This window comes from Saprolegnia diclina (genome assembly GCF_000281045.1).
Source record: "Saprolegnia diclina VS20 unplaced genomic scaffold supercont1.6, whole genome shotgun sequence".
Taxonomy (NCBI): domain Eukaryota; phylum Oomycota; class Saprolegniomycetes; order Saprolegniales; family Saprolegniaceae; genus Saprolegnia; species Saprolegnia diclina.
The window spans coordinates 630,595-653,107 of record NW_008246073.1 but is presented as its reverse complement, the minus strand read 5'-3'; the positions used below and the strand labels follow the sequence as shown (position 1 = coordinate 653,107).

Sequence of the window (22,513 nt, the reverse complement as noted above, 5' to 3'; positions counted from 1 at the left end):
CTAATCCTATTTCGAGTGTTTTTTGGCGTACAATGGTGTTGTCGTCGTCCCGCACGACGATATGTACACACTGACAAGGTCCCACGAGTACTGTATACTACTGTCGTACGGAGAAGGACGGAAGAAAACCACTGCACAGTGTAAGAGACGTTGCGCACGTCTGGGTGGGCGCCGATATTACCACCGTTGGAATGCGTTTCTCGGGTCCTTCCACGCCGGCGCCACCGACGACGACGACAACGATGACGGTGGACGCCGTTGGAGTAGGGTTATAGGTTGTGCGGGCCGGTCGCGCCGGCGTCTGCCCCGACGTCGGCGCCGACGCCCTGCTGGCCGACGGCCACATTTTTGCCGCTCGCGTTGCAAACTTTTGTCGCGGGCGCATGATTGGCTCATCAAGTGGCATCTGATTTGCCGACGTGAAACTGATCGGCCACAACTTGGAGTTTGTATAGCGACGCATGCAGCGGACGACGGCGCCAGCGCCGACGACGCCCGACAACTCGATCGCGGCCGGCTGGGCGAGCTGGGCGAGGTCGAGATCGACCGAGGTCGCTGCCTTCAAGACGCTCTGTGCGGGCGCGCGCATCTCGCAGGCCCCGGACGCGATGCGCGCGTGCTGTGGCACGGGCAACGCAACGAGCTGCGCGTGGTTTGCGCAGGCGCCTGGCCTCGACGCGTGGGGCATCTACAACGCAACCGCCTCGGCCGCAGCGACGCCGATGGCCAACACGACCCTCTACAACGTCTCGGTGTGGACGAGCTGCGCGCAGATCGCAACACTGTACGCCAAGCCTCGTCCTGCGCGATGTTATAATGGTGCCATGCGTAGGCAACTGACCAAGCTACACATCGACTTTGACGCAGCGGCGCCGCTGGACCACATGCTGGACAGCTTGACGTTCAAAAGCAACCTCATGACATCCTTTCCCATCAGTCTCTTCCGCAACTCGATCTCGTCGACGTCGCCCGTCACCTACACCTTTGAGAACAATCGGTTCGAAGAGCCGATACCATCCTTGACGCCCAGCGTATGCCTCAACCTCAACGCCGCCATCCAAAACAACCAAGTCGTGGGCACCCAGGGCGCAGCGATCGTGTGCAACTGCTCGACGCCAACGCCGACGTGCAGCATTCCCGAACCGACGCCCGCGCCAACGCTGGCTCCGACACTGCTACCAACGACGACGTCAGCGCCGACACCCGCGCCTACCAGTGAAAACGATAGCAGTAGCAACACAGGTCTCATCATCGGAGTCGTCCTTGGCGCCGCCGTGCTCATCGCGCTCTGTGTGTTTGGGGTGCGACGACTGCAGCGGGCACGAAAGACGCACATCGACCACACGATACCGCTCGCGTCCGACGAGCCGCTGAGTCCAGCGTCAGCGTCCGGGTCGCACTTTGGACTGACCGACTACAAACCGCAGATTAGCCCCGGCATTCGCCTCAGCCGCGTCGAAGAGCGCCGACCGCTCAGCCACCCGTCGTCGCTGGGTCCGGACGAGCTACCTACTGTGGCCGTCGAGTGCATTGCGCCGCTACCGTCGCGCCGGCGCATTTGGAGTGGCACGCTTGACGGGTCGCCCGTCGTCGTCCAGCGCCTCGGGTCGCCTTCCGACGAGAAGCGGTCGCGGTACATCACGTCCGTGAAGGAGCTCGCCGGTTGGCGCCACCCGCACGTGCAGCGAGTGCTCTCGATCGTGGCCAACACGACCGAGAACGGCGAAGTGTCGACGCTTGTCGAAGCGATGCCCGGCGGAACCCTCGCCAACGTGCTTCTCTCGCACCCGCTCCTGTGGCCCGAGAAGCTCCGGCTCTGCTACCAGATCGCTGCGGGCCTCGAATTTGCCCATGCGCACGCAGTCTGGCCGCGCGCTGTCTGCCTCACGAGCAGCCGCGTCCTCCTCGACGCCGACCGCAAGTGCAAACTCAACATTTTGGACTACGTCGACATGAGCGTCGACGAGTCGGACGACGACGACGATGGGTTTGCGTGGCGCGGCATGCCCTGGGAAGCCCCCGAGGTATGCACAACATTCGATGAGCTCGTGTATCATATTCGGCGTGGCGCAGGTGCTGAGCGAGCAAAGCCACCGAACCGACGCTGCTGATATGTATGCGTTTGGCGTCATTTGCTGCGAGATCGCCATGGGGTCGCGCCCGACGAAGACGTGGCTGCACGCGCGCGCGTACGAAGAAGACCCGACGCTCGCCGCGTGCCCGAGCTTCTTCCAATCGGTCGTCTTTGCGTGCTTGGACGTCAACCCGGCCAAGCGACCGACGGCAAGCACCGTCGCCGGCGAGTTTGGTGGCATGAAAGAGTAATTACCTATGAGCCGTCGACGGCGCCAGCTTTGTCTTTGCCATCACATACAATGGTTCGTGTAGCTCGAGGAGCTCCAGGCAAAGAGCCATCGGTGCATGTAGTTTGATATACAGGCGGGTTGGCCAGAACACAGCTTGTCATGCAAGTCGGTGCCATGCTCACGACATGGTCAAGTCGACTGCATGTCTAGGAACGGGGATCGAAACGTCCTGTAAATGAGGAAGCGTCCGAGCGCCGGCGCTATACGATCTTATTCTTCAAAGGTCGACTGCGGATGTTGCGTGTATAGTGCTATGCTCGCAGCTCGGCGACCGATCGCTGTGTCATGCAGTGGACCTCTCCCAGCAGCAGCTGGCTTTGACGAACAGAGTAAGTAACTGGTTCGAATCGACGTTTCACTATGGAAACATTATAGATGGATGCGCTGGATGTTTGCAGCAGGTGGCGCGCTGCCCGACACGCGACCGACTTGACCATTGTCACGGATGGCGTCCTTCCCGAATGCGGCGTGCTGGCTCGTCGCCGCCGCCATTGCCGCCGTCCGAGCGACCGCCGCCTGCTCGGGCATGCTCAACCAAGCGGGCGCCACGTGGTGCATTGCGTGCGAGCCGGCCCAATGCGCGCTCATGCGCCCAACGATGAATGTCATTGTGACGACGGCGCTAACACCAGAAATCACGTCCTCGAATGCGCCCGCGTCCACGTCCATCACGGCCAGCATCACGAGCTTTGGTGCGTTCAAGGACGTAGACCCGGTGAACGATGTCAAGAACCTGTACGGTCCAGTGCTCGAGCAACGAAATAGAGAGCTCATGCTTGTGTAGCAAAATCAGCGCGTCAGCGTCCGGCCTCTCGACTTTTGGCTTGGACAGCATCGCCAACGTCAAGGGCCTCGTCTCCCTGTGCGTAATTGATGGTCGATCGTGTCGCCAGCTCACGTCATGCTGTTGGTGCTAGGACGCTCGAGTCGCTTACACTGGGACCTGCTACGGTGGCCGACGCGCTACCGCTCACCACCCTGTACGACGACGACGGACGCGTCTGTCGGTGCTAATGTCTATGTGCTAGCATTCTCACCAAGTGCACGCTGCCGTCGTCGACATTGGACTTTTCACGCTTTGCAAATTTGACGCACTTGTACGTCACCTCGGACGCCTTCCTGCACTCACTCTACGTACTGCAGGCAAATCACAGGCTGTGGCCTCAGCGTCCTTCCTACGCTCAACGTCGCCGCGCTCACCAAGATCACAAAGATGTACGCTGCATGGACGTGCGCTTGTACTAGCTCAGACGTTTGGGTAGCGACCTGCATAACAACAACCTCAAGCAATTCCCACTGCAGCTCCTCGACCTACCCACCTCGACTGTCACCATGTACACAGTCCTGGCAATCATCGACTCGAATCAACGACTTTTTGTGTCGTAGTGACTTGACGGGGAACCCCATCGAGCCCTTTGCGCTCACCACCGCGCAGCTCGCCAAGTACAATGCGATGCTCATCACATTAGACGGCAAGGGCCCGGACGCGGCCGTCGCATCCGGAACGCCCGGGCTCACGTCGTCGGCGGCGCGCGACGTTGTACCGGCGACATCGTCGTCGTCGTCGTCCGTCTCGAGCTGGCAGATGGCGCTGCTTGCCGGTGTCGGCGGCGCCGGCCTCGCGGTCATCATTGCCATGATCATCATCCGTCAGCGTAACGCCAAGGACGATGCGGACTCGGTGCTAGAAGACCTCGACCACCCCGCGTACATGACGAACGTGGACGACAACCACCTTTTCCTGTCGCACAACACGCCCATGATGGTCGCGACCGATACGCTCAAGCCCGGCGACCTCATTTCGCCGCTCACCGAGATTGGCGAAGACTCGACGCCGTTCCACACCGAGTCGGACCGATGCTATCGCCTCTTGTCACAGGACGAGCTGCGGCTGTCGCGGTCGGCGTGCCCGATCCCCGGCGGTCTCTCGGGCAGCTTTGACGGCGAGCGCGTCATGATTCGGCGCCTCGACCACCGCGACCGCCCGGACGTGGCCAAGCGCTTTGTGCAGCGTGTCGCGGCGCTCTCGCTCCTCAAGCACGAACACGTCGTTGAGCTTCTCGGCGCGTCCAAGCTCTCGGGCATCTCGCTCTGCGCGGTCTTTGAACACATGGAGCACGGGACGCTCTCGTCGTTCTTGCACGTCGAGCGGTCGCCGCTGACGCCGCACCAAGCGCAGCGCATGTGCCTCGAGATCGCCGACGGCGTCGCGTACCTCCAAGCCACGGGCTTTGTCCTCGGCGCGGCTTTTGACGTCTGGAGCACCGACCGGATCCTTGTCAACGAAGCCCTCACGTGCAAGCTCAACATCGTCACGTGTCTTGACGACCTCGACGCGACGTCCGTGCAGCTGTCATTTGGCACCGGCCGCCTCGCGTTTTTGGCGCCTGAAATCGCGTCCCAACGGCTGACGACCGAGTCGCGACGAGACGATATGGACAACGAAGCCGCGGCCATCTATGCGCTGGGCGTCATCTTGGGCGAAGTGCTCACTCGGCAACGACCGTATGCTCCGCTGCTCCACGCTGTCGGGCCCGTCGCGGCCGACGGCTACGTCTACGACATGTACATGGCACCAGGAACGCCGCGCGTGCCGCCACACACACTGGGCGACGATGTGCCGCCGGCGTGGACGCAGCTGATTGCAGAGTGTCTAAGTTATGCACCGCGCGACCGCCCGACGGCCGCCGACGTCTGCAGGCGCCTCCGAAGTAGTTACGAAAGCGCACCTCATTAGTCGATAGTCCAAGCCCGTAAATGGAAGAATGTTAGAGAGTTGTGACTAGATACTAGTCTTGTGAATTTCATATGTAAAGACACTTGAACGAGCCGAGCATGGGGCGAGTACGTACACCAAGACCGTTCGTGGATGCGACAACGTAGCACCAACGTGCAACTACGAATCATGGGACCGCAAGCCCTTTTGACTTGGGTAAACGCGGTGCTTTGTTTGCCGAATGTTACGTCAAAGACTCAGCGTCGTCGGGGGTTGCGGAGCGACTTGATGACACGGAGGCTTCGTAGAGTTCGACGAGCTGGTCACTCGTGGTGGCGTTTTCGGGGCGCTTGTCGGGGCGCGGGCGTAAAAACCGGGGGAAGCGGACACCGAGGCCCTTGGCGCCCTCCTGCGCTCCGGCGAGGTATCGGCTGGACTGCGTGAGCTGCGCGGCGCGGATCTCCCAGACGTCATTGGGCGGGATCCATACGTCGGGCTGCACCGACTTCAGCTCACTCGCGCGATACGCGGTCGCTACACAGACCGTCGCCACCTTGTTCAAGTTGTTCACAACCACGTACGCTTGTTGACGAGGGTGGTCGGTCGCAGGCGGTCCGAGATCTCGGCGAGTTGCGCATCGGTGAAGCCCGAGCCCACCTTGCCGACCGTCTATCATAGTACAACAGGCTGTGAGTAAATGATGATGGGTTAATGCACCTCGAAAGTCCCGAGGGAAGGGTTGAAGCATGCGAGGAGGAACGAGCCGTAGACGTTGGCGCGCCGGCCTTTTCCGTGGTACGCCGCAATCGGCACGAGGTCGAGCGAGTCGGGCAAGAAGATGCCGGCGCTGCCACCGCCCGCGTCGTCACCCGAGAGGTAATCGCCCTTGACTTTGAGCCACGTGTGCGTGCGGGCGCCCGCCTTGTAGCTTTCGCCGAGCGACTTGACCATGAGCCCTTCGCAGTCGGCGTCAATGGCGTCTTGCAGCACGCGCCGAACGTCCGCGATGGCCGACGGCGTCGCCATATTCACATCGTACGCCTTGACAAACTCGACGCTGCCAGGCTGCGGCACAAGCGACTGGTGGAGAAGCGACCGGCGGTCTTCCAGAGGCGCCTAGATTACGTCGTTTCCGCTCGCAAGTATCTCGCCACGTACCTGCACGAGCGACGTGCCGTTGTGGTAGAGGCAATCAAAGGCAAAGAAGCACATGTCTTCGGCGTCCTTTGTCTGCAGCGTCTGGAACGGCTGGAGCTTGCCAGTGCTGCTGTCGATCGCGACCATCTCGCCTTCGAGAATCAGCGACGAGACGCCGGACGCCAGTCGCAACGAGCGGCGCAGCGTGCGCAGGTACTTGTGCTCGCTCGGAATGCGCTCCATGTTGCGGCTAAAGATGGCCATGTCGCCGTTCGCTGCGATGTGCACCTGCAGCCGCGCGCCGTCGTACTTGAACTCGCACGCCGCCATCGCATTTGGGAGTTTGGCCATGCGCTCGACAATCTACCCCTTTGTGAGACTTGAGGAAGCGAAGATGGCAGTAAAACCTCGGCGAGCGAGGCGGCCGGGTACCCGAGCATCGTCTGGAGCGGTGTGCCCGGGACAGGCGAAGCATGCGTGCGGACGCAAACGCACATGTCATGTAGCGAATCGCTCGCCGAACAGTCGTCGATGATGGCAACGAGGTCGTCAAAGCTAGGGCGCTGCGAGTAGGCCGTGACGACCGCCGCCAGCCACTCTTTGGTTGCAGCTTTTCGGTCGTCCGTGTCGTCGCCAGTTGCGACGTAAGCGTCGGCCAGCGCCGCGAGTGCCGTCTTGACGCCAACGCCGATGCGCAGGTTTTGATGCTAAGTCCATGCATGAGGAAACCTCGCTTCTCTTGCAGGCGGTGCGCACAGCCAAGAGGCGAACGAGAAACGTCGCTTCGTCTTGCGTCCTGAGCACAGATTCGGGTGGTCGAATACATGCCACGTCACATGGCCGTACCCACATTGCCGCAAAAGCGCCGTCGCGATCTCCTACGCACAAGTCAGTGGGCGTGTTTTGCGCGTCGGCGATGCTACCTGCTTGCGCGCGGTTGAGCCTTTCCCGACTTGAGTGGACAAGAGCGTCAATTGCCTAGATCTTGAGTGACACATCCATCGAGAGAGTCAAGATGTACTCGAAGACAGAGTCGATGGTCATGGGCGCACTCGCGCTATCTTCGTGCAAGTCGAAGCGCGCGCTGACCAAGAGCTCGTCGACGGCCGTGCCATAGTCGCCTACCAAGGGCGATGAGGATCTGCTGGACTGCGTTCTACCAAACCTGTCTGCTTGTACAAGGTGAAAACGTCGTCTTGACTTAGCGCCTTAGTCGGCGCTACGATGGAGAGTAGTAAGCGTGACGCGTCCGTCGACATGGCGCACAGGCAAACGCCGCGGTGAGGACTGGCGCGAACGATTTGTCGCGGAACCGGAGCTCCACGCCGGCATGTGTCGGTGCCAGCTACACGTGGAGGAAGCAACTTCTATGGGCACGCTAATGCGGAAGAGCCTCACACCTGTGACGTCGCGAGGTACAAAGCTCGGGGCAGCTGCGCCGGGTGCGAAGCGCGCAGCGCACGGAAGGTCGCCGCTAGCTCGGTAATGCTGGCGTCGCGCGAGTTCTTGGCCTACGCGGTGCGTGAGCTGGCACGTGCAGAGGCCAATGGCTCTTGCCTCGATGCGCCGGAAGACGGCGGCCAGATCGCGGAACTGCATCCTGCGTCAAACTCTGAAATGCAACACCCACGGCCATTGGTGTAAAACAGCGAGGTAATGGACCAATCGGGTCTCGATTACGTGGCACGCCATTTCGCCTGCATCCACAGGAATGATTGCGTTCTGGCATTCCGAGTGTGTGCATCGGCTTGACGAGGCTCAACGATACTAGCTATTTACTCAGATACAATTGCTTCACTGTGTTTACTTTTGACTCCAACAGATGTACTAGTACTTGAGAAGGACACTTGAGTGACTGTAGTGGCCCTTGCGAAGTTGTGTTTGACGAGTTTACAGCGTTGGTATGCCAGATCGCGATTTGCATTGTGTTGCACACTGTGGCTGTTAGTGGTTATGGCTCCCGAGCAAAAAGCCAAGGTGCTACGAAGGTATTTGGGTCTCTTTCGTCTGTAGTCAGGAGCCTCGATCGTGCACGCGCCAAAAGCGTTATCTACGGTAACGGACACTCGGATTTTGCCGCGAATGCTTTCGAGCCGAAAGCCGCTGACCGGGAGCGACCGTGACGACCAATCACGGTACGCGTCCATGCCGCATCGACCGTCGTTCAGCGCCCGGTTGTCTGGCTTTGCGCAAGCCGGCCTTTCGTCGGGCTCGTCGATGGCTCGCCTCTCCGGCTTCTACAAGAGCCAGCGCGTGCTTCCCATGGCCCCGCGCCGCACGATTGACGGCCCCATGCTTCCCGACATGCCAACGCAGACCCTTCGCCGGGCGTTAACGGTCCGCGATCGCGTGACCCAAGTCAAGTTGAAGTCCAAGAACACTGAGCGGCGGCTTTGGCACCTTGCGAGCCGCAAGTCGCTCCAGCCGACAGTCGGCGACTCGCTCAAGAGCAAGCGTTGGAAGCGCGCGAGCTCGGTGTTTCTCGGTCGTGGCAGCCTGACGCTGCAGATTGGCCGTCGACAGTCGCTCATTCGCCGCTCCGAAGAAATGAAAGCGCATCAAGAGATGATCGGCATATTCAACTTGCGGCAGACAAAGCGTCCGAGCTTTCGGCGGCGCTCGACAAGCCCTTCGTTCTCAAACGCGGCCTTGTGGGACGTCATCCATCCAGGCGCTGCGCTACTCAAGGCGTGGCACTCGCTCATCCTCTTGCTGCTCTTGTACGAAGCCGTGTACATTCCCTTCACGATCGGAATCGGCCCGGATCTGCGCGGCACGCCGTGGCAGACCTTCCATTACGTTGTCGATGTCTTGTTTGCGCTTGACGTGCTCGTCACCTTCAACATTGCCTACTACGAGCACGACCCGCGGGACGAGCAGCGCACGCTCACGCTCAAGTACTCGAGCAGCATTTCGGCCAAGGACAAGTATCTCGTTCGATCGCGGTCCCGCATCGCGTGCCACTATGCGTCAAGTAAGATGCCCGACATGTGATATTTCTACTGTTCATGCCATGTAGGTTGGCTGCTTTTGGATCTGCTGGCGGCGATTCCCATCGACTGGATTGAGACGCTACTGCACATACGCATGGCCGATGTCCAGGACGCGGTGCTCCTCAAAGCCGCACGCATTCCGCGCGTGCTTGGGATTCTTCGACTGGCCAAGGCGCTCAAGACGGACGGTCCGCTCTGGTGGTGGCTCGAGTTCTCGACCGGGTCGGTCCTCACGCGTCTCGTGCGCTTGATTCTGATTGTGATGTACATGGACCACATCTGCGCCTGTATCTGGTACGCGATCGCGTCTGCGCCAGGCGGGTGGGGCGACCTCCACTTTGACCCGACGAGCCTCCACTACACGTACGCCCGATGCTACTACAACTGCATGATGGCGCTCCTTGGCCAAGACATTCTGCCGACGTCGCTCAACGAAATGATCTTCCTCACGTTTGTGTCGATCGCGGGCTCGGTGGCCATGGCGACTGTTTACGGTGACGTTGCGATCGTCGTCTCGAGTCTCTACGCAAATTCAACCAAGTACCGCGAAAAGATGGAGGACGTATACGAGTCGATGCAGCACCTCGGGCTGCCACAGGAAGTCCAGCAGCGCGTGCACCTCTACTACACGTACCTCTGGCAGCAGTACCACACATTGGATGGCCGGTCGGCGCCATTTGTGTCGGAGCTCTCGACCAACCTCCAGCGCGAAATCATGCTCTACTTGAACGCGGTAGATTCCCCGCTTTTTCATTTATATATTTTGGAATGCGACTAGAAAATGATCCGCAGTGTACCCCTCATGCAAGAGTGCAGTCCCGAAGTCGTCCAGGAGATCGTGCTCCAGCTCGAGACGCGTGTCTACATGCCCGAGGACTTTATCATCAACATTGGCGAGACCGGCTTTGAAATGTTTTTCGTGCAGCGCGGCGAGTGCGAAGTGCTCATCGAAGCCAACCCGCCGTGTCGAGACAAGCGCGTGATCAAGCTCATCACGGTCGGCGACTACTTTGGCGAAATCGCGCTGCTCATGGACTGCCGGCGCACGGCGTGTGTGCGCGCCAAGACGTTTTGTGTGCTCTGCGTCTTGCACCGGACAGGGTTTCGCCAAATCATTGCGCGCCACAAGGACGACCGCCAAAAGCTCGAGTCGCTCATCATGGAGAAGTACAAGAACGACGCGGTCAAGCCCGATATGGCCAAGACCACGAGCCACCGGCCCGCGGCGGCCCCTGTCGCCGCACCTTCCGTGCACCGTCCGACCCATCTGCCCCAGCACTCGACAGGCGACCGCCATGGCATGGGCACGGACAAAGCTGCGCTGCGAATGCTATATGACGCGACCACATGCCTCCACGACGTCACGTCCCGCATCAACAAGATGGAGCAGTCGATTGAGAAACTCACAAAGGCCGTGCGCCTCATGACAACGGCGACGCAAGAAACGCCAGCGTCAACTCGCTACCCGAAAGCGGTGACGCGCCATACGATGCTGCCCAGCCGTGGGCAGGCGATGCAGCGCGTCGATGAAGTGCCGTCGGCGACCAGGGTTGCAGGCGACCTCATGGTCACCGACCTCGACGGATCGATTCGCCACCACAAGCGACGGTACACGGTGATCCAACAAGCCGACACTGTTGCGCCGACCGAGGCCGTCAAGCCGATGACCACCGAGGCCATCGCAGTGGCGCCGGCCGGACGGCGGCTGACGGCGCCGGCCAACCAAGTGGATGTGTTCCATGACGAGGCGACGCTACGAGAGCAGATCTTCTCGAACCTCGACCGCGTCGAGAGAGCGTTGCTGGAGGACGCGCGCGAGACGAAGCAGTCGAGCTCGCAGACGTCCGAGGAACGGGCGCTTATTTAACCAAAGGCACGGTCTCTATTCTATCGCTGTCAATGCACGTTAGTCCTGCGACGCGCCGCCCTTGGGCCCGCGGATGCGCTGGCGCATGTCGATCTGGCCACGCTTGCACTCAAAGTACGCGTAGCGGTATTCCTAGCGTGCGCATGATGAGCCCATGGTCGTTGCCATTGGTTTACCTTGCACTCGTGCTTGTACTCGTCGAGCTTGAGGCACGTCTTGAGCGTTCGCTTGCCGTCGCTCATGCACTCCATCTCGAACATGCAGTCGCGGAGCTGCTCCGCCATGTCCCGGCACGACTTGCCCATTTTTGACGCGTGCAATTCGGTTTGTTCGGTTGGTCGTGCCACTCGGTTATCCGGCGCTATCCGGAGATACCGGCGAAGCACGCCAAAGATACGCTGGCCGCGCGGCCGGCGCGCGTCCTTGCGCTCAAGGCGGCGGCGCAGCGGTCATCGCCGCGGATGGGTGCGTCCATCATACACGCATACGCGCGATACAGTGCGCGTGGACTCTGCGGCGAAATTCCGATCAGGTCGATCGTCAACCGGGTGGGTTCGTGGCAACTGTGCTCATCTGCAGAGCGCCGTCATTGACCAAGTGACTAGCTCGGACACAGGATGAAGGCAGTGGGCTGGCTCCTCGCCGCGACGCCGTGGCTAGCTGTCGTCGCAGGCGTCACAGTGCTTGCGTATGCGGCGCACCCGACAATGCACCGGCGGCGGCGCCCCGCCGCGGCGCCGTACAGAGAGGTGACAAAGCCGACGCTCGTCGGGTCGACGGGCGACCAAAGCACCCTCGACACCGAGAGCGACCGACCTGCCTACGTCGTTCCGCCGCCGCCGGCCCCGTGCGAGAAGTCATACACGATACACGATTCCTACGAGCTCGGCGCTGTCGTCGGCAAAGGCAGCTTTGGCACGGTTGTGCTGGCGACGCACCGGTCGTCCCGGCGACCCGTCGCCGTTAAGATCATGGACAACCTCTCGCTCGCAGAGAGGCGCGAGGCCATGAAGGAGTACACGCTCTTGAAGCGCCTCCACCACGACAATGTTGTCCGCGCGTACGAGTGCTTTGTGCACGGACCCTCGGTCCGCATCTGCCTCGAGTACGTCCCCGGCGGCTCGCTTGCCGACCGAATGCGTCAGCGACGGCTGCACGAACGTGAGATTCACGCACTTGCAAGCGGCCTTCTTCGAGCGCTGCAACATTGCCATGCGAACGGCGTTGTGCATCGCGACATCAAGCCCGCCAATGTCCTGCTCCTGCACCCAGATGATCTGGAGTCGGCCAAGCTCGCAGACTTTGGCCTCGCCGAGCGCATTTTTCTTGGTCCGTTGCACGACCGGTCGGGCACCGAAGACTTTATGGCGCCCGAGGTCAAGCTCCGGCGCCCGTACGGTACGCCTGCAGACATTTACAGCCTCGGCGTCCTGCTGCACATTCTGATCGCGGACACGCCGCCGCGCATGAGCTATTGCCCCCGTCGACGCGCGATCGCAGCGACGCTCGACGGGCACGCGTACCGCCACGTGTCGCGCGCGCTCCGCCTCTTTGTACAGGACATGCTCGTCGTCGACGCGGCCGCGCGGCCGACGGCCGACACGCTTCTCGAGCACCCGTACATGCGCTATGGGTCCTGGACGCGGTCCGGGTCCACGCCCTTGTTGTTGTAGACTGTATTCTCTTTTGTGACGTACATGGTGTCGAGTGATGAATGAGACTTTGTTCCAAGTAACCTCGCTCAATGGTCATGCGAGCCATGAAGTGAGTAGGAAGATACTAGGGGCAGCGTGCTAGGATGAGGAACGTGGGAAGTTGCTCGGTCGCAGAGCAAGCTGGGCGGGGTGATCGTTGACCTTTTCCGCGCGAATAATGGAGGTACTGGATTCTTTTAGGATACTTGAATGGGGCGAACACACGACCGAGTTGAGGTGGCCCAACGTTGATTTCCGATGGAAGCAAACCCCGTAGGTCGCGACTCGGTCCATTGCTATATGGTTCTAGTCTCGGAATTATGTATATTCAGGGTCTTCTGACTTTCGAGGTTTGGGTTGCTAGTGGCCGGCGCAGCACCACTTGACACGCTCGCGCTCGGGCGTCGTTTTGTCCGAGACGCTGAGCCACTTGCACTGGCAGGCGTACGCAATGCATCCTACGCACGTGCGCTTGCTGCTTTTGGTGTCAATGGCGTCTATCGGTACCGGACGAGGGCTCCATTTTCGCTCGGAGCTTGGCTTCGTTGGGCACGTTTTCTCGGAAAAACATGTAGTCGGCGGATGCGTGCCATCGCCTAAAGCAGCGACGATACGATCGTCAGCGATCGAAGTGATGCTGTAGTAGTAGGTACGTGTTGGTGAACTGAACGACGGTAAAGTCGCAGTCGTTGCAGCGCAGGTTGGAGCACGCACTACCAAAAGAGACTGCGTTTCCGATTCGGAGAGCACTGGCAGTAGTACGCAGCGTTGACCGCGCTCACGTGCTGGCCGTGCTTGAGTGCTGTGCCGGCGAGCGCGACGTTCGTGCATCTACTTTGTACGCTGAGTCCAAAACAAGCGGCGTCCGCTACTTTTTCGAGCTGCCTGATTGGAACTCTCTCGGCGCCGCCTTCTTGGCGGAAGTCGCGACCTCGGGCTCGGCGACAAGGTCGAGCAGGTCATCGAGGTCCGATTGCATGCGGCTCTTGGAAGACGACGTCGGTGCTGGCTTGGGAGCACTCACCGTCGAAGAGGTCGACGAGGATGAGTACGTAGACAATGGCTTGGAGGATGTATACGACGACGCTGTCGTTGGCTTCACGGGCGTGCCCGTGCCGCGCACGGCCGACTCGACTTCGTTCAACAAGTCTTCAAAGTCCATTGCTAATTGCCAACTGCCACGCGAGCCGCAGCTAATTATAGCGCCGCTGAGTCGTTCATGTCCATCCTACGGTCGTTGAATTTCCGGCTACACTTGATTTACCGACACGCAGCTTCGACTCTCAATCGCATAGTTCTGAGTTGGACTCGACAGTATGCCAGCCAGCCTTCCACAGGAGACGACAATGAAGATACAGCTAGCGTATACTCTGTTGTCCTATTCCCTGCTTCGGATAGAGCTGTAGCTGCTGCGCAATTAGAAAAGTGAGCTCGTTGGTCATTTCTTCATCGTCTTCGCTTGCCCAAACGTATACTGTACTAGTGCAACGACGCACATGAGGCTCTTCCATCACCCATGGTAGCACCCTGAAGGTACGTCTCTCTCTCTTGAAGAGTGAGCAAACGTCGAAGACACCATCGCCACCAGTTTGGATATACGACCAGCACTCTCTCGCATGACGTGGCAGAACGAGGAACACGCCTTTAGCAACCATCATTCACAGGAACTTTCCATATTTGTGGCGCCGGAGCGCGGCAGCATTCCAGATTTGGAGATGATGGACGCACGTGCTTGCCTTGAAGATGAGAATGTGCTGACGCTGAGCGTCAAGAACCTTGAGATCGACTGCGCTTCGTCGGCTTCGACGGACGGAACGTCGGGCCCGTCCACGCCAGTGTCGGTGCCCGACACGGCTGTCTGCGACGTATGCATGGACGACGTCGACTGCACAAGCCTCGTCGCTCGCATCTGTCGCGTCGACTGCCCGGCGCGCCTGTGTCCCACATGTATCGCTGGCTTCTTGGACGTCCGAGCGCGCGACGCGATCTTTGGTGTCTTGACCAAGCTGCCGTGTCCTGTGTGTGTTACGCCCATGAGCACCGTCCGCTTTCAGTTGCAACTCGATGCACTCTTCAACGATGCGAGTTCTTCTGCGCTGGACGAGACACGGACCGAATCCAGTGTTGAGGCTCATGATCCCGAAAGCGACGCAGCCGCCAGCTGGATCGCCGCCAAGCAAGCAGCCAAGGCGAGCATCGTGGAGAGCCTTGCCTTGTATGACCGAAAAGTTGCAGGCGCATGCACGATGAAGTGTCCGTCGTGCCACTCGGATCACAGCCAGTTGCCGACGCCGTCGTCGGATCCGTTGGAGCTGCCAGCGGCGCTCGAGATGCACCTACCGGCGCTCCTCGACGCCCATCAACGTTTCTGCGAGCACGAAGCCTCGGTTGCGGATCTTGTCGCGTTTGTGGACACCACCTTTAGCGGTCAGGACGCTATTGACGTCAAGCGCAAGCTGCTGCGGTGCACGGCGGACAAAGAGCGTCAGGGTGCGCTCTTCCTACGCCTCGTGCAGCACAACCCGTTCATTCAGACGCTCTGCTGCTCTGTCGACGTGTGCTTTGCGTGCCAAACTGCGGGTCACCACCATGGCAGCGAGTGTGTCGCGGGCGCCCTCAGCCGCGTTCACGACATTGTCGCCTGTCCGAGCTGCGCGCTTCCGCTCGTCAAGGGCGACGGGTGCGACTCGGTCAACTGCTTTTGCGGCGCAGCATTCAACTGGCCCAAAGCCGTGCTGGAGGCCAAGATGCGTCAACTCACGACGCGTCACGAGGCTTCGATCTCAGCGCTTGTGGTGGCCGTCCGTCGGTACCAGACGCGAGCTCGTTTCCGCAAACACGCGCTCGTCGAGCTCAAGCGCCGTGTGCAAGCACGCCGGGTGGCCTGGATCGACGCGGCGCTGGTGGCCAACCCAATCGCGCGCCAAGTACTCCGGTCTGCACTGGTCCGCCAACTGCAGGCGACGCGCTGGAAGGCACTGCACTCGACGGAGCTCGCGGACGCTGCCATTGCGATGGCATCGCGCATTTTCTGGCGGCTATATTGGGTCGAGCACCCCGAAGAGCAACACGCGCTGGCCGACGAGACCCAAGCGTTTTCATGCATGGATCTCTGAGCCAAGACACAACAGTCTTCACGTGCATTTTATTTTATAACTTAAACCAACATGTATTGTACATCGACACCAGTGTCCGGCCAAAGTCCCACATTGCACGTCCTTCCCTGAGTCCGTGGGCCAAGGACCTTGACCAGTGGCTAGGGCCGTGTGGGTACATCTATCGTTCTGGATCTGAATCAACCTTCAGATGTGGCTGCAAGACTTCAAGTCTGGTTCTGGAGACAACCGAGGGTTCATTTCATAACTTGGCTGGTGTATGCAAGTACAGGGTCTCGAGGCTTTGGCACTTTTCAATTAGCGGCAGCGTCCTACACGCGCATCACAGATCGTATATTGTTGTGGACAGAGAGAACGTACCGCCCGTGGTACTGGCGCTGCTTGGTCATGGTTGGAAACAAAAAATGCGCTTTGTGCTGGGCAGTCTTGAGAGGGAGTTCGCTGCTGTGGATGGCGGGCGCTGATGGGTGCACCAAGGCGTACCCGTGCGACGCCAACGACTTGGTCCGGAACGTCGAGTGCATGCTGTGCATGGCCACGAGCATATCGCGCGTCGGCTCAATGGGCTCGACCGCTGCCATGTTGCTACGCAGCAAAACAGTGCCAACGACGACGAGCTTGGCATTCGCGTACACGTGCTGGAATTGCGCCAGCATCGCCGAACGCGGCGTCGTGTCCAGTGCGCTCGGCGTCTCGCTCCGGTTGTTGTTGCCGCTGCTCTTGGCTGCACTTAATGGTCTTTTTGCCTCGTCTTCGTACGGCGGCAAGTAAGGCACTAGCATCACCATTATCATCAACCCTAGTGCAAGTGTCCAGATCCGGTACAGGTGTGATGGCTCAAGAACGTTTGGAGCTCATTAAAGCTTGGCGACTCTGTCGTCCATTTGTCGCCGAGAAGGAAGCCCATGCGTTCGAGAACAAAGGCGAGCGTCTGGTGAGCAACGACGACAAGCCCTAAGCATGTGAAATCGACATCAACGAAACGTTAGGGCGGCACGACCGCACGTCGCTTCAAGTCGTCCGAGGTTTTCAGCACGTCGTAGAGCTCTTGCAAGTTGAAGTAGACCACGTCGACGTCCGAGAGACAAGTCACGGTGACGGGTTCGGGCAAGTCAAAGAGACAGGCAATGTCCCCAATGTACGACTACAGCACGCAAAAAGAGTGCATAGTCACGCGAGACAAGTAGGGTACCTGCGGACCCAGTAGCGCGACGTCGACGCCGTTGGCATTGGCGAGCGCAAACGACCGGTCGTCCGGTCCGTCAACCACCGACGGGTCCTTGTACGAAGCTTTGCACGCCCCCGACGTGATAAAGTAGAGGTACGACTTGGCGTCGCCTTGGCGGACAATGTGGCAGCCCGCGTCGTAGGTGTGGAGCCGGGCAAAGGGCGATAGGGCGTCCAAGCCGTAGCGAGCGAGGCCGTGGTTTCTAGTTGCAACAAAAACGTCGGACGAGTGTCTTTTTGTGCATGGAATTCACTTGGTCACGTTGGCCACTTTTTGCACAGCGCCGTTGATGGTGAAGTTGGCCGTGACGATCAAGTAGTCGGCGGGCCCCACCAGCACCACCTATGCGTAGCTCATACATGCAATACGTGATCAGGCGAACACCTTTTGGTATGGGCAGAGATGCATTTCCGGTGCCTCGGCGGCCCACCCCGCGGGGTTAGCGTCTGAGTACGTGGTGTTTGTGATCTTGAGATTGCCAAAGACAAATCCATCGTTGTTGATGACCGGCTTGAACTGCTGCGACTCGAGCAGCTACATCAAACAAGGCGCTAGCATACATCGTCATGACACGCTGTCTGCAGTACGAAGCACTCGGCGCGGCCGCGTAAGACGACGTTAGCTTCGTTGTTGGCGCGGGTGAGGATCGTGACGCGCTTGCCTTTCTCGATCGTCTTCAAGGTCACTTCTTGCGCCAGCGCGAGCCTACGCCAATAAGAATTCGAGCGACGAAACAAGCCGAGGCTGGAACTTTTCTGTGTGCGTCAAGAGCTGCCACCATCCCAACCGGTGGATTGATGTCTCTTGCTGGAGGTACTTGACGACAAACTCCATTTGTTGCTATTTCAACATCGTCCTCGGTGCATCGGCGGGCGATTGGGCGTACGTGCGAGAGATCTTGGCCGCGCATGAGCATCTTTCGCAGCGCAAAGCGTGCTTGGAGCGACTGTGCGCACACCTGGATCTACGCGCAGACAACGACGCTGAGCGAGACGGGATGACGACGGGCGCACCGAGGCCTTGGCATTCCGCATCGTCAACGACACTTGTCTAATTTTAACGCTATCGGGGTAATTGGGCCATCAAACCAAAACAAGAATATGTGTGTTGTTTATTCGACCCACAAACACTTCTCGTCAGAGTTGTCTGCATTGGCTACTGCAACCTCGAGATGTGCGACGACCTTGCAAATAATACTGATGATCGCTTGCGACTACGAAACGAGACCAAGAGTCAAGGGCGAGGCATTCGAAGAATCAGCAACTTGGATGGTGTGCCTCTTTGAAGATGGGCGACGCTCTGGCTTCGCGGCAAGAAATGGTGGTGACTGCTGCATTAGCATAGCTGCGGTAATACACACTTGACGTAGTACAAACTTTCGGTGCAAACAGCGTTCTTGCTGACTCTGTTCTGGACCAGATGCGGGTCTTCCTCTGCGCAGGCATCTCGCTTATCGAGGCGACAGTCAGGGATATACTCTGTCTTCTTTCCTCTGGAGCAGTCGAAAGGCAAGATGCTCGCTCATAGATGTCACCTCGTTCTAACGTGCGCTGACAAGCAATTCTTCTCATTCGATTATGCGACCCCCCTCTATCTTAAAAAAGGTTGACAGCTCAAATTGCAATCTTGTTAGGTTTAGTGAAGGGTACACGCATGTCCCCGATTCGCGACGCGTCGTCCCGATGTTTTAGCCCCCAGGGTCGCAACGACCTTGCCTTCAAGCTGACCCGACCACTTGGCTGGCGACTGCAAGAGCAGCACATCAGCGTGCTCGTACGTGGCCAGCGTCGTGTTGGACGTGATGGCTGCTTGGACGCTCGCCAGTGCAAACGACTCGAAGGCCGGAATCGGACGACTCGTTGTTCTCGTCGGGAGGTAGTACACCCACCCACTGTGGACAAGGATTGCATCGACGCCGGGGCACACCGCGTGCCCGGGGTACCAGTACGTCTTGTCGCTCAAGTCACCACTGAGATATGCCAGACCGTCCGGCTCCGAGACCGGTGCCGCCACGATCAACCACTCGGCGTCCACAGCAAAGCGCTTCACCGACGTCTTGTGTTCGATGCAAAGCTGGAGCTTGCGATTGCGCGCCAGCGCATGCACAAACGCAGATTGAAGCGATGTGCAGAGCTCGACGTGCTCCGATCGTTCGGCCCACTGCACCACCGACGCAAATGTCGGCATCGACGCCTCGGCGACCAAACACTGCTGGACAAACGTCGTGTCGGCGATCGTCCGGCGGTAGATCGCGTCCACATAGTGCTTGTAGATAGCCGTGTCGGCAATGTACACGTGCTGCAGCGCATCCACAGACATGGCTAGCGCGCTGCCACGTACGAGGCCTTCGATCGCCTCGAGCGTTGCGCTTGGTGGCGCGACATTGGGTGCCGCGATAAACGTGCGCACATCGCCACCAGACACTGCGTGGCGCTCGTCCAGCGTCCGTTGACAGAGGTCGTTTTCGGAGGCCACCTTTTCGAGGGTCTCCTTGGTCCACGCCGGCACTGTCACGACCAATCGCGTGTCGTGCGTCTTGTACGAAGCGGCCGAGAGCAGGTCGCTAGGCCCAAAGATGCTCGCCAATGGCGCCACCGTGTCAATGTCGACTTGGCTGTACCCGTCGCCGACAACGAAAAGCTGCTTGCCTCGAGCGACGGCCTCGCGCTTGAACGCGTCAAAGACCGCAAGTATTTCTTGGCGCAAGTGGTCGGTTTGCTTGGTGACGTGGCGGCCGCGGAAGCAAACGATGGCGTCGGGAGAGGAGGGTTCACCGGGAATTGCGCGCGAGAGAAAGACGTAGTAGTCGTGGTGGACCGCAAGGTAAGCGCAAAAGAGGACGAGGAGCACCGACTTGCCGACACCTGGCGAGCCTACTAGCACTGCACGACGCACGATCGCGGCGTTTGGCAGGCGCCACGGGCTGTGGAGCGTGATGACATGGCTTTGAACAGCGCGCAGGGCGGCGGCCTCGAGGCTCGTCGACGCCTTTGTGGACAAAACGTTGGCCAGCAAGAGATCCCACACCATTCGCATCTCCTTGCGCACGTAGACGAGCAAGGGACAGTCGCCAAACCCATCAAAGAGGCGATGGAGCGCACTCGTGTCGGCGGTGGCGCCAGCTTGGATCGCGCAAAGGTCGGGAGCGTCGACGTTGGCCAAAACGGTGCCTTCGTAGTATGGCACGACAGAGGCCATCGATGGCAGGTTGGTTGGCATGTCTAAGTGCAACGTGAGATATGCGGGAACGCAACTCCTCTTACTGTCCGAGTTGTAATTGCCCCCTGCAAGTACATTGATGTGCTTCTTGTATTGGGTGTAGTAAGCGTGCACTTGGTCCAGTACGCGGTCCACAGCCATCTCGCCGAGCCCGAAACGAAGCACGCAAGGAAGAAGCGTGCTACCCGAGGGCGGAGTCGTTGGGGCGCAAGGCAACTCCAGCTGCGAAAAGTCGAGCGGCGCATGACGGTCTCGGGTTAGAAAGTGGAGTGCGACCGCCTCCGTCGCTGTCTTGACATCGGCCACGGAATGCGACGAGACGAGAAGGTCGTCAAACGGACGCAGCGCGTAGCCCGCGGCTGTCAGCGCGCACAAGGTAGCATCACTGACTGGGACATAGCAATTGCCGCGACACGTCTTGGCCAAAAGGTTGTAGCCACTCAAAGTCGACCAGACGCAGTCGACTACGAGACCGTAGGCCCACTTGCCCTCGTGGGCAAAGCAAATGTACGTCCCGAGGTAGGTCCCGACGCCCGACTCGGCCTGCTCCTGGCTCGTGGCAAACGGACGGTACTCCTTGGTCATATCATTTTCCGATTTCTGGAAGCTTATAGTCGCAAGAAATGTTTTGCGTGCCGGCTCGCGATTGCGGCCCGAGAGCACGGGCGTCACGAGCCACGATCGCATGGAGATAGAGTTGGGCGGGAGATCCAGTGGCGAACACTTGACGTAGACTTTGTCCCAAATGCAGAATTGGGGCTTTAGCGCGTAAAAGGGTGCGACTGTCGTGAGGCTCTTGTACGCCATGGTGCCAAATCGAATCTGGTACTTGGTCAACGGGATTTCTGGCGTGTTGCGGTTGATGTATCGAGACTAACGGTATAAAGTGTTCCGTATCCCTCCCGCGTCGCTGCCCGCGTCCCAGCAGCGAGATCTTGGTGACGTGGCAGCCGGACAATTGCCGCAGCCATCAAGGCATGATGACGTCATCGAGTTGGTTGTGAGTTGAAGACGCCACAATAGACTTGGACTACGTATCCCATACAAAATGCAAAGTGTAATGAAAACAAAATGACGAGATTTCATTTGTCACAGGATTTCAGATTAATAATTCGACGATGAGCAAACCAAACAGTGATTTAGTATTGTTATCTTCAGGAAAATATAAATATGGATTAAAAAGACTGCCGTGCAAAACGCGTATTTGCGATCTTGCGCATGGCGACCGAGGTGCGCTACGAGTTGTGGACGACGCACATTTTCGACGCGCCCCATCCCATCTATGTCACTGCCGAGTGCAAGGGAGACACGACGCGCGTCACGCCCGTGTTGTCTGGGCGCACGATCAAGACTTGGCTACGCAAGCCACATACGCTCAACTTCAAGCTCTTCTCGTCCGCGGAACTCGAGACTCTCGGCTTGGAGCGCGTCACAAAGAACGAAGCCGACTCGGGCGTTCAAACGTACATTTGGTCGTACGTCTGTCTTGCACTTCCCCACGACGACCGGCGGTGGGCGTATGGTGTTGTCACCAAGTGCACGTGGTCCGACGCGGCCGGCGGCTCGCTCAGCGTGACAACCGGCCGCGACGCACCAGTGTACATCTCGGTCACCGAGGCGACGCTGCACGAGGTCACGATCGCTGCTTACGCGCTCCGACCGTTCCACAACCAACCGTTAGAGACGGCCCCGCTACGCATGGTTCGTGAAGTCACGGAAGTGGTCTTGCACCGCTTCTTCCAAGCCGGCAACGCGCCGCTCGACCTTTCGGACCTGGCTCTACCGATCGCACTCGTCGCACCGCCGCCCGGTGATGAGCTCGTGGCATTTGTCGCGCCGACGCAAACGGTGCTCGAGCTGTCGTTGCGACACGTACTCGATGTTGCACGCACGCTGGGTGCAGCGGACACTTGGTTTGCCAAACCGAACTCGGCCATGCAAGGTAATAGTGTGCCTCATCGATGTGTTCTTGGTTTTCATGCCGAGTCGACACTGTAGGCCACCCGCCGTGGTCGACATGGCCCTGGACCACGGAGCTCGGAGTCCCCTTAACCGACAAGGACGCGCACGATCTCCTCGCCACACCAAGTGGTCGCCCCATCGATACGAGCGCACTTCAACGCCTTTTTCAAGGGTACGGGGAGTTTGCGCCGACGCTCTTTGTCCGAGATGAGATG

At 59.3% G+C, this 22,513-nt stretch overlaps 11 protein-coding genes across 11 annotated transcripts; 6 read left to right on the top strand and 5 right to left on the bottom strand.

The window, feature by feature from the left end:
- The first annotated feature begins 396 nt into the window (after positions 1-396).
- SDRG_02723 (TKL/LISK protein kinase) lies at positions 397-2,405 on the top strand. The gene is made up of 3 exons (XM_008608320.1): positions 397-784; positions 833-2,024; positions 2,074-2,405. The coding sequence occupies exons 1-3, from the start codon at positions 462-464 to the stop codon at positions 2,323-2,325; spliced, it is 1,767 nt and encodes a 588-aa protein (XP_008606542.1). The 5' UTR covers positions 397-461; the 3' UTR covers positions 2,326-2,405.
- Positions 2,406-2,749: 344 nt separating this feature from the next.
- Positions 2,750-5,155, top strand: SDRG_02722 (TKL/DRK protein kinase). Its single transcript, XM_008608319.1, has 7 exons — positions 2,750-3,101; positions 3,151-3,228; positions 3,284-3,346; positions 3,395-3,463; positions 3,510-3,581; positions 3,629-3,700; positions 3,753-5,155. The coding sequence occupies exons 1-7, from the start codon at positions 2,812-2,814 to the stop codon at positions 5,101-5,103; spliced, it is 1,995 nt and encodes a 664-aa protein (XP_008606541.1). The 5' UTR covers positions 2,750-2,811; the 3' UTR covers positions 5,104-5,155.
- On the bottom strand, positions 5,104-7,829 carry SDRG_02721 (hypothetical protein). Its single transcript, XM_008608318.1, has 13 exons — positions 7,777-7,829; positions 7,620-7,730; positions 7,486-7,564; positions 7,385-7,438; positions 7,241-7,340; positions 7,143-7,197; positions 7,066-7,097; positions 6,976-7,015; positions 6,627-6,926; positions 6,241-6,582; positions 5,800-6,198; positions 5,664-5,751; positions 5,104-5,616 (listed from the first exon to the last, which is right to left on the bottom strand). The coding sequence occupies exons 1-13, from the start codon at positions 7,816-7,818 to the stop codon at positions 5,327-5,329; spliced, it is 1,932 nt and encodes a 643-aa protein (XP_008606540.1). The 5' UTR covers positions 7,819-7,829; the 3' UTR covers positions 5,104-5,326.
- A 472-nt stretch (positions 7,830-8,301) lies between these two features.
- Positions 8,302-11,079, top strand: SDRG_02720 (hypothetical protein; the record flags this gene model as incomplete). The annotated part of the gene is made up of 3 exons (XM_008608317.1): positions 8,302-9,193; positions 9,239-9,945; positions 9,991-11,079. The coding sequence occupies 3 exons, from the start codon at positions 8,302-8,304 to the stop codon at positions 11,077-11,079; spliced, it is 2,688 nt and encodes an 895-aa protein (XP_008606539.1).
- On the bottom strand, positions 11,009-11,396 carry SDRG_02719 (hypothetical protein). Its single transcript, XM_008608316.1, has 2 exons — positions 11,256-11,396; positions 11,009-11,211 (listed from the first exon to the last, which is right to left on the bottom strand). The coding sequence occupies exons 1-2, from the start codon at positions 11,382-11,384 to the stop codon at positions 11,119-11,121; spliced, it is 222 nt and encodes a 73-aa protein (XP_008606538.1). The 5' UTR covers positions 11,385-11,396; the 3' UTR covers positions 11,009-11,118.
- Positions 11,397-11,434: 38 nt separating this feature from the next.
- SDRG_02718 (serine/threonine protein kinase) lies at positions 11,435-12,836 on the top strand. Its single transcript, XM_008608315.1, has 2 exons — positions 11,435-11,627; positions 11,685-12,836. Exons 1-2 carry the CDS (start codon positions 11,541-11,543, stop codon positions 12,750-12,752), a joined length of 1,155 nt encoding a protein of 384 aa, XP_008606537.1. The 5' UTR covers positions 11,435-11,540; the 3' UTR covers positions 12,753-12,836.
- A 124-nt stretch (positions 12,837-12,960) lies between these two features.
- On the bottom strand, positions 12,961-13,940 carry SDRG_02717 (hypothetical protein). The gene is made up of 5 exons (XM_008608314.1): positions 13,646-13,940; positions 13,536-13,604; positions 13,427-13,486; positions 13,281-13,369; positions 12,961-13,231 (listed from the first exon to the last, which is right to left on the bottom strand). Exons 1-5 carry the CDS (start codon positions 13,933-13,935, stop codon positions 13,134-13,136), a joined length of 606 nt encoding a protein of 201 aa, XP_008606536.1. The 5' UTR covers positions 13,936-13,940; the 3' UTR covers positions 12,961-13,133.
- Positions 13,941-14,486: 546 nt separating this feature from the next.
- Positions 14,487-15,958, top strand: SDRG_02716 (hypothetical protein; the record flags this gene model as incomplete). Its single annotated transcript, XM_008608313.1, has 1 exon — positions 14,487-15,958. A coding segment is annotated over one exon (1,403 nt), but the record flags the coding sequence as incomplete, so codon positions are not given.
- On the bottom strand, positions 15,901-18,194 carry SDRG_02715 (hypothetical protein). Its single transcript, XM_008608312.1, has 13 exons — positions 18,131-18,194; positions 18,004-18,081; positions 17,869-17,957; positions 17,705-17,822; positions 17,502-17,651; positions 17,371-17,459; positions 17,082-17,319; positions 16,895-17,033; positions 16,715-16,843; positions 16,523-16,664; positions 16,250-16,474; positions 16,074-16,200; positions 15,901-16,029 (listed from the first exon to the last, which is right to left on the bottom strand). Exons 1-12 carry the CDS (start codon positions 18,149-18,151, stop codon positions 16,131-16,133), a joined length of 1,488 nt encoding a protein of 495 aa, XP_008606534.1. The 5' UTR covers positions 18,152-18,194; the 3' UTR covers positions 15,901-16,029; positions 16,074-16,130.
- Positions 18,195-18,728: 534 nt separating this feature from the next.
- On the bottom strand, positions 18,729-21,143 carry SDRG_02714 (hypothetical protein; the record flags this gene model as incomplete). The annotated part of the gene is made up of 2 exons (XM_008608311.1): positions 18,729-20,338; positions 20,381-21,143. 2 exons carry the CDS (start codon positions 21,141-21,143, stop codon positions 18,753-18,755), a joined length of 2,349 nt encoding a protein of 782 aa, XP_008606533.1. The 3' UTR covers positions 18,729-18,752.
- A 411-nt stretch (positions 21,144-21,554) lies between these two features.
- Positions 21,555-22,388, top strand: SDRG_02713 (hypothetical protein; the record flags this gene model as incomplete). The annotated part of the gene is made up of 2 exons (XM_008608310.1): positions 21,555-22,208; positions 22,335-22,388. The coding sequence occupies 2 exons, from the start codon at positions 21,555-21,557 to the stop codon at positions 22,386-22,388; spliced, it is 708 nt and encodes a 235-aa protein (XP_008606532.1).
- Between the last annotated feature and the right edge of the window lie 125 nt (positions 22,389-22,513).

Bases quoted from the DNA above. Each gene is read 5' to 3' on its own strand.
- SDRG_02718 (XM_008608315.1), top strand. From the start codon at position 11,541: ATGGGTGCGTCCATCATACACGCATACGCGCGATACAGTGCGCGTGGA. The intron at 11,628-11,684 runs GTGGGTTCGTGG...CCAAGTGACTAG, and splicing joins TCAGGTCGATCGTCAACCGG to CTCGGACACAGGATGAAGGC.
- SDRG_02715 (XM_008608312.1), bottom strand. From the start codon at position 18,151: ATGCGGAATGCCAAGGCCTCG. The intron at 17,034-17,081 runs GTACCCTACTTG...TGCGTGCTGTAG, and splicing joins TCGCGCTACTGGGTCCGCAG to TCGTACATTGGGGACATTGC. The intron at 16,844-16,894 runs GTGCGGTCGTGC...TCACATGCTTAG, and splicing joins CTCGGACGACTTGAAGCGAC to GGCTTGTCGTCGTTGCTCAC.
- SDRG_02722 (XM_008608319.1), top strand. From the start codon at position 2,812: ATGGCGTCCTTCCCGAATGCGGCGTGCTGGCTCGTCGCCGCCGCCATT. The intron at 3,102-3,150 runs GTACGGTCCAGT...ATGCTTGTGTAG, and splicing joins GTGAACGATGTCAAGAACCT to CAAAATCAGCGCGTCAGCGT. The intron at 3,701-3,752 runs GTACACAGTCCT...TTTGTGTCGTAG, and splicing joins CCCACCTCGACTGTCACCAT to TGACTTGACGGGGAACCCCA.
- SDRG_02721 (XM_008608318.1), bottom strand. From the start codon at position 7,818: ATGCAGTTCCGCGATCTGGCCGCCGTCTTCCGGCGCATCGAG. The intron at 7,731-7,776 runs GCAAGAGCCATT...CGCACCGCGTAG, and splicing joins CCGTCTTCCGGCGCATCGAG to GCCAAGAACTCGCGCGACGC. The intron at 7,198-7,240 runs GTACATCTTGAC...CTCAAGATCTAG, and splicing joins ACCATCGACTCTGTCTTCGA to GCAATTGACGCTCTTGTCCA.
- SDRG_02719 (XM_008608316.1), bottom strand. From the start codon at position 11,384: ATGGGCAAGTCGTGCCGGGACATGGCGGAGCAGCTCCGCGACTGCATG. The intron at 11,212-11,255 runs GTAAACCAATGG...TGCGCACGCTAG, and splicing joins AGTACAAGCACGAGTGCAAG to GAATACCGCTACGCGTACTT.
- SDRG_02717 (XM_008608314.1), bottom strand. From the start codon at position 13,935: ATGGACTTTGAAGACTTGTTGAACGAAGTCGAGTCGGCCGTGCGCGGC. The intron at 13,605-13,645 runs GTAGCGGACGCC...CGTACAAAGTAG, and splicing joins CAATCAGGCAGCTCGAAAAA to ATGCACGAACGTCGCGCTCG. The intron at 13,370-13,426 runs GTACCTACTACT...TCGCTGCTTTAG, and splicing joins GTCGTTCAGTTCACCAACAC to GCGATGGCACGCATCCGCCG.
- SDRG_02723 (XM_008608320.1), top strand. From the start codon at position 462: ATGCAGCGGACGACGGCGCCAGCGCCGACGACGCCCGACAACTCGATC. The intron at 785-832 runs GTACGCCAAGCC...TGCCATGCGTAG, and splicing joins TGCGCGCAGATCGCAACACT to GCAACTGACCAAGCTACACA. The intron at 2,025-2,073 runs GTATGCACAACA...GGCGTGGCGCAG, and splicing joins TGCCCTGGGAAGCCCCCGAG to GTGCTGAGCGAGCAAAGCCA.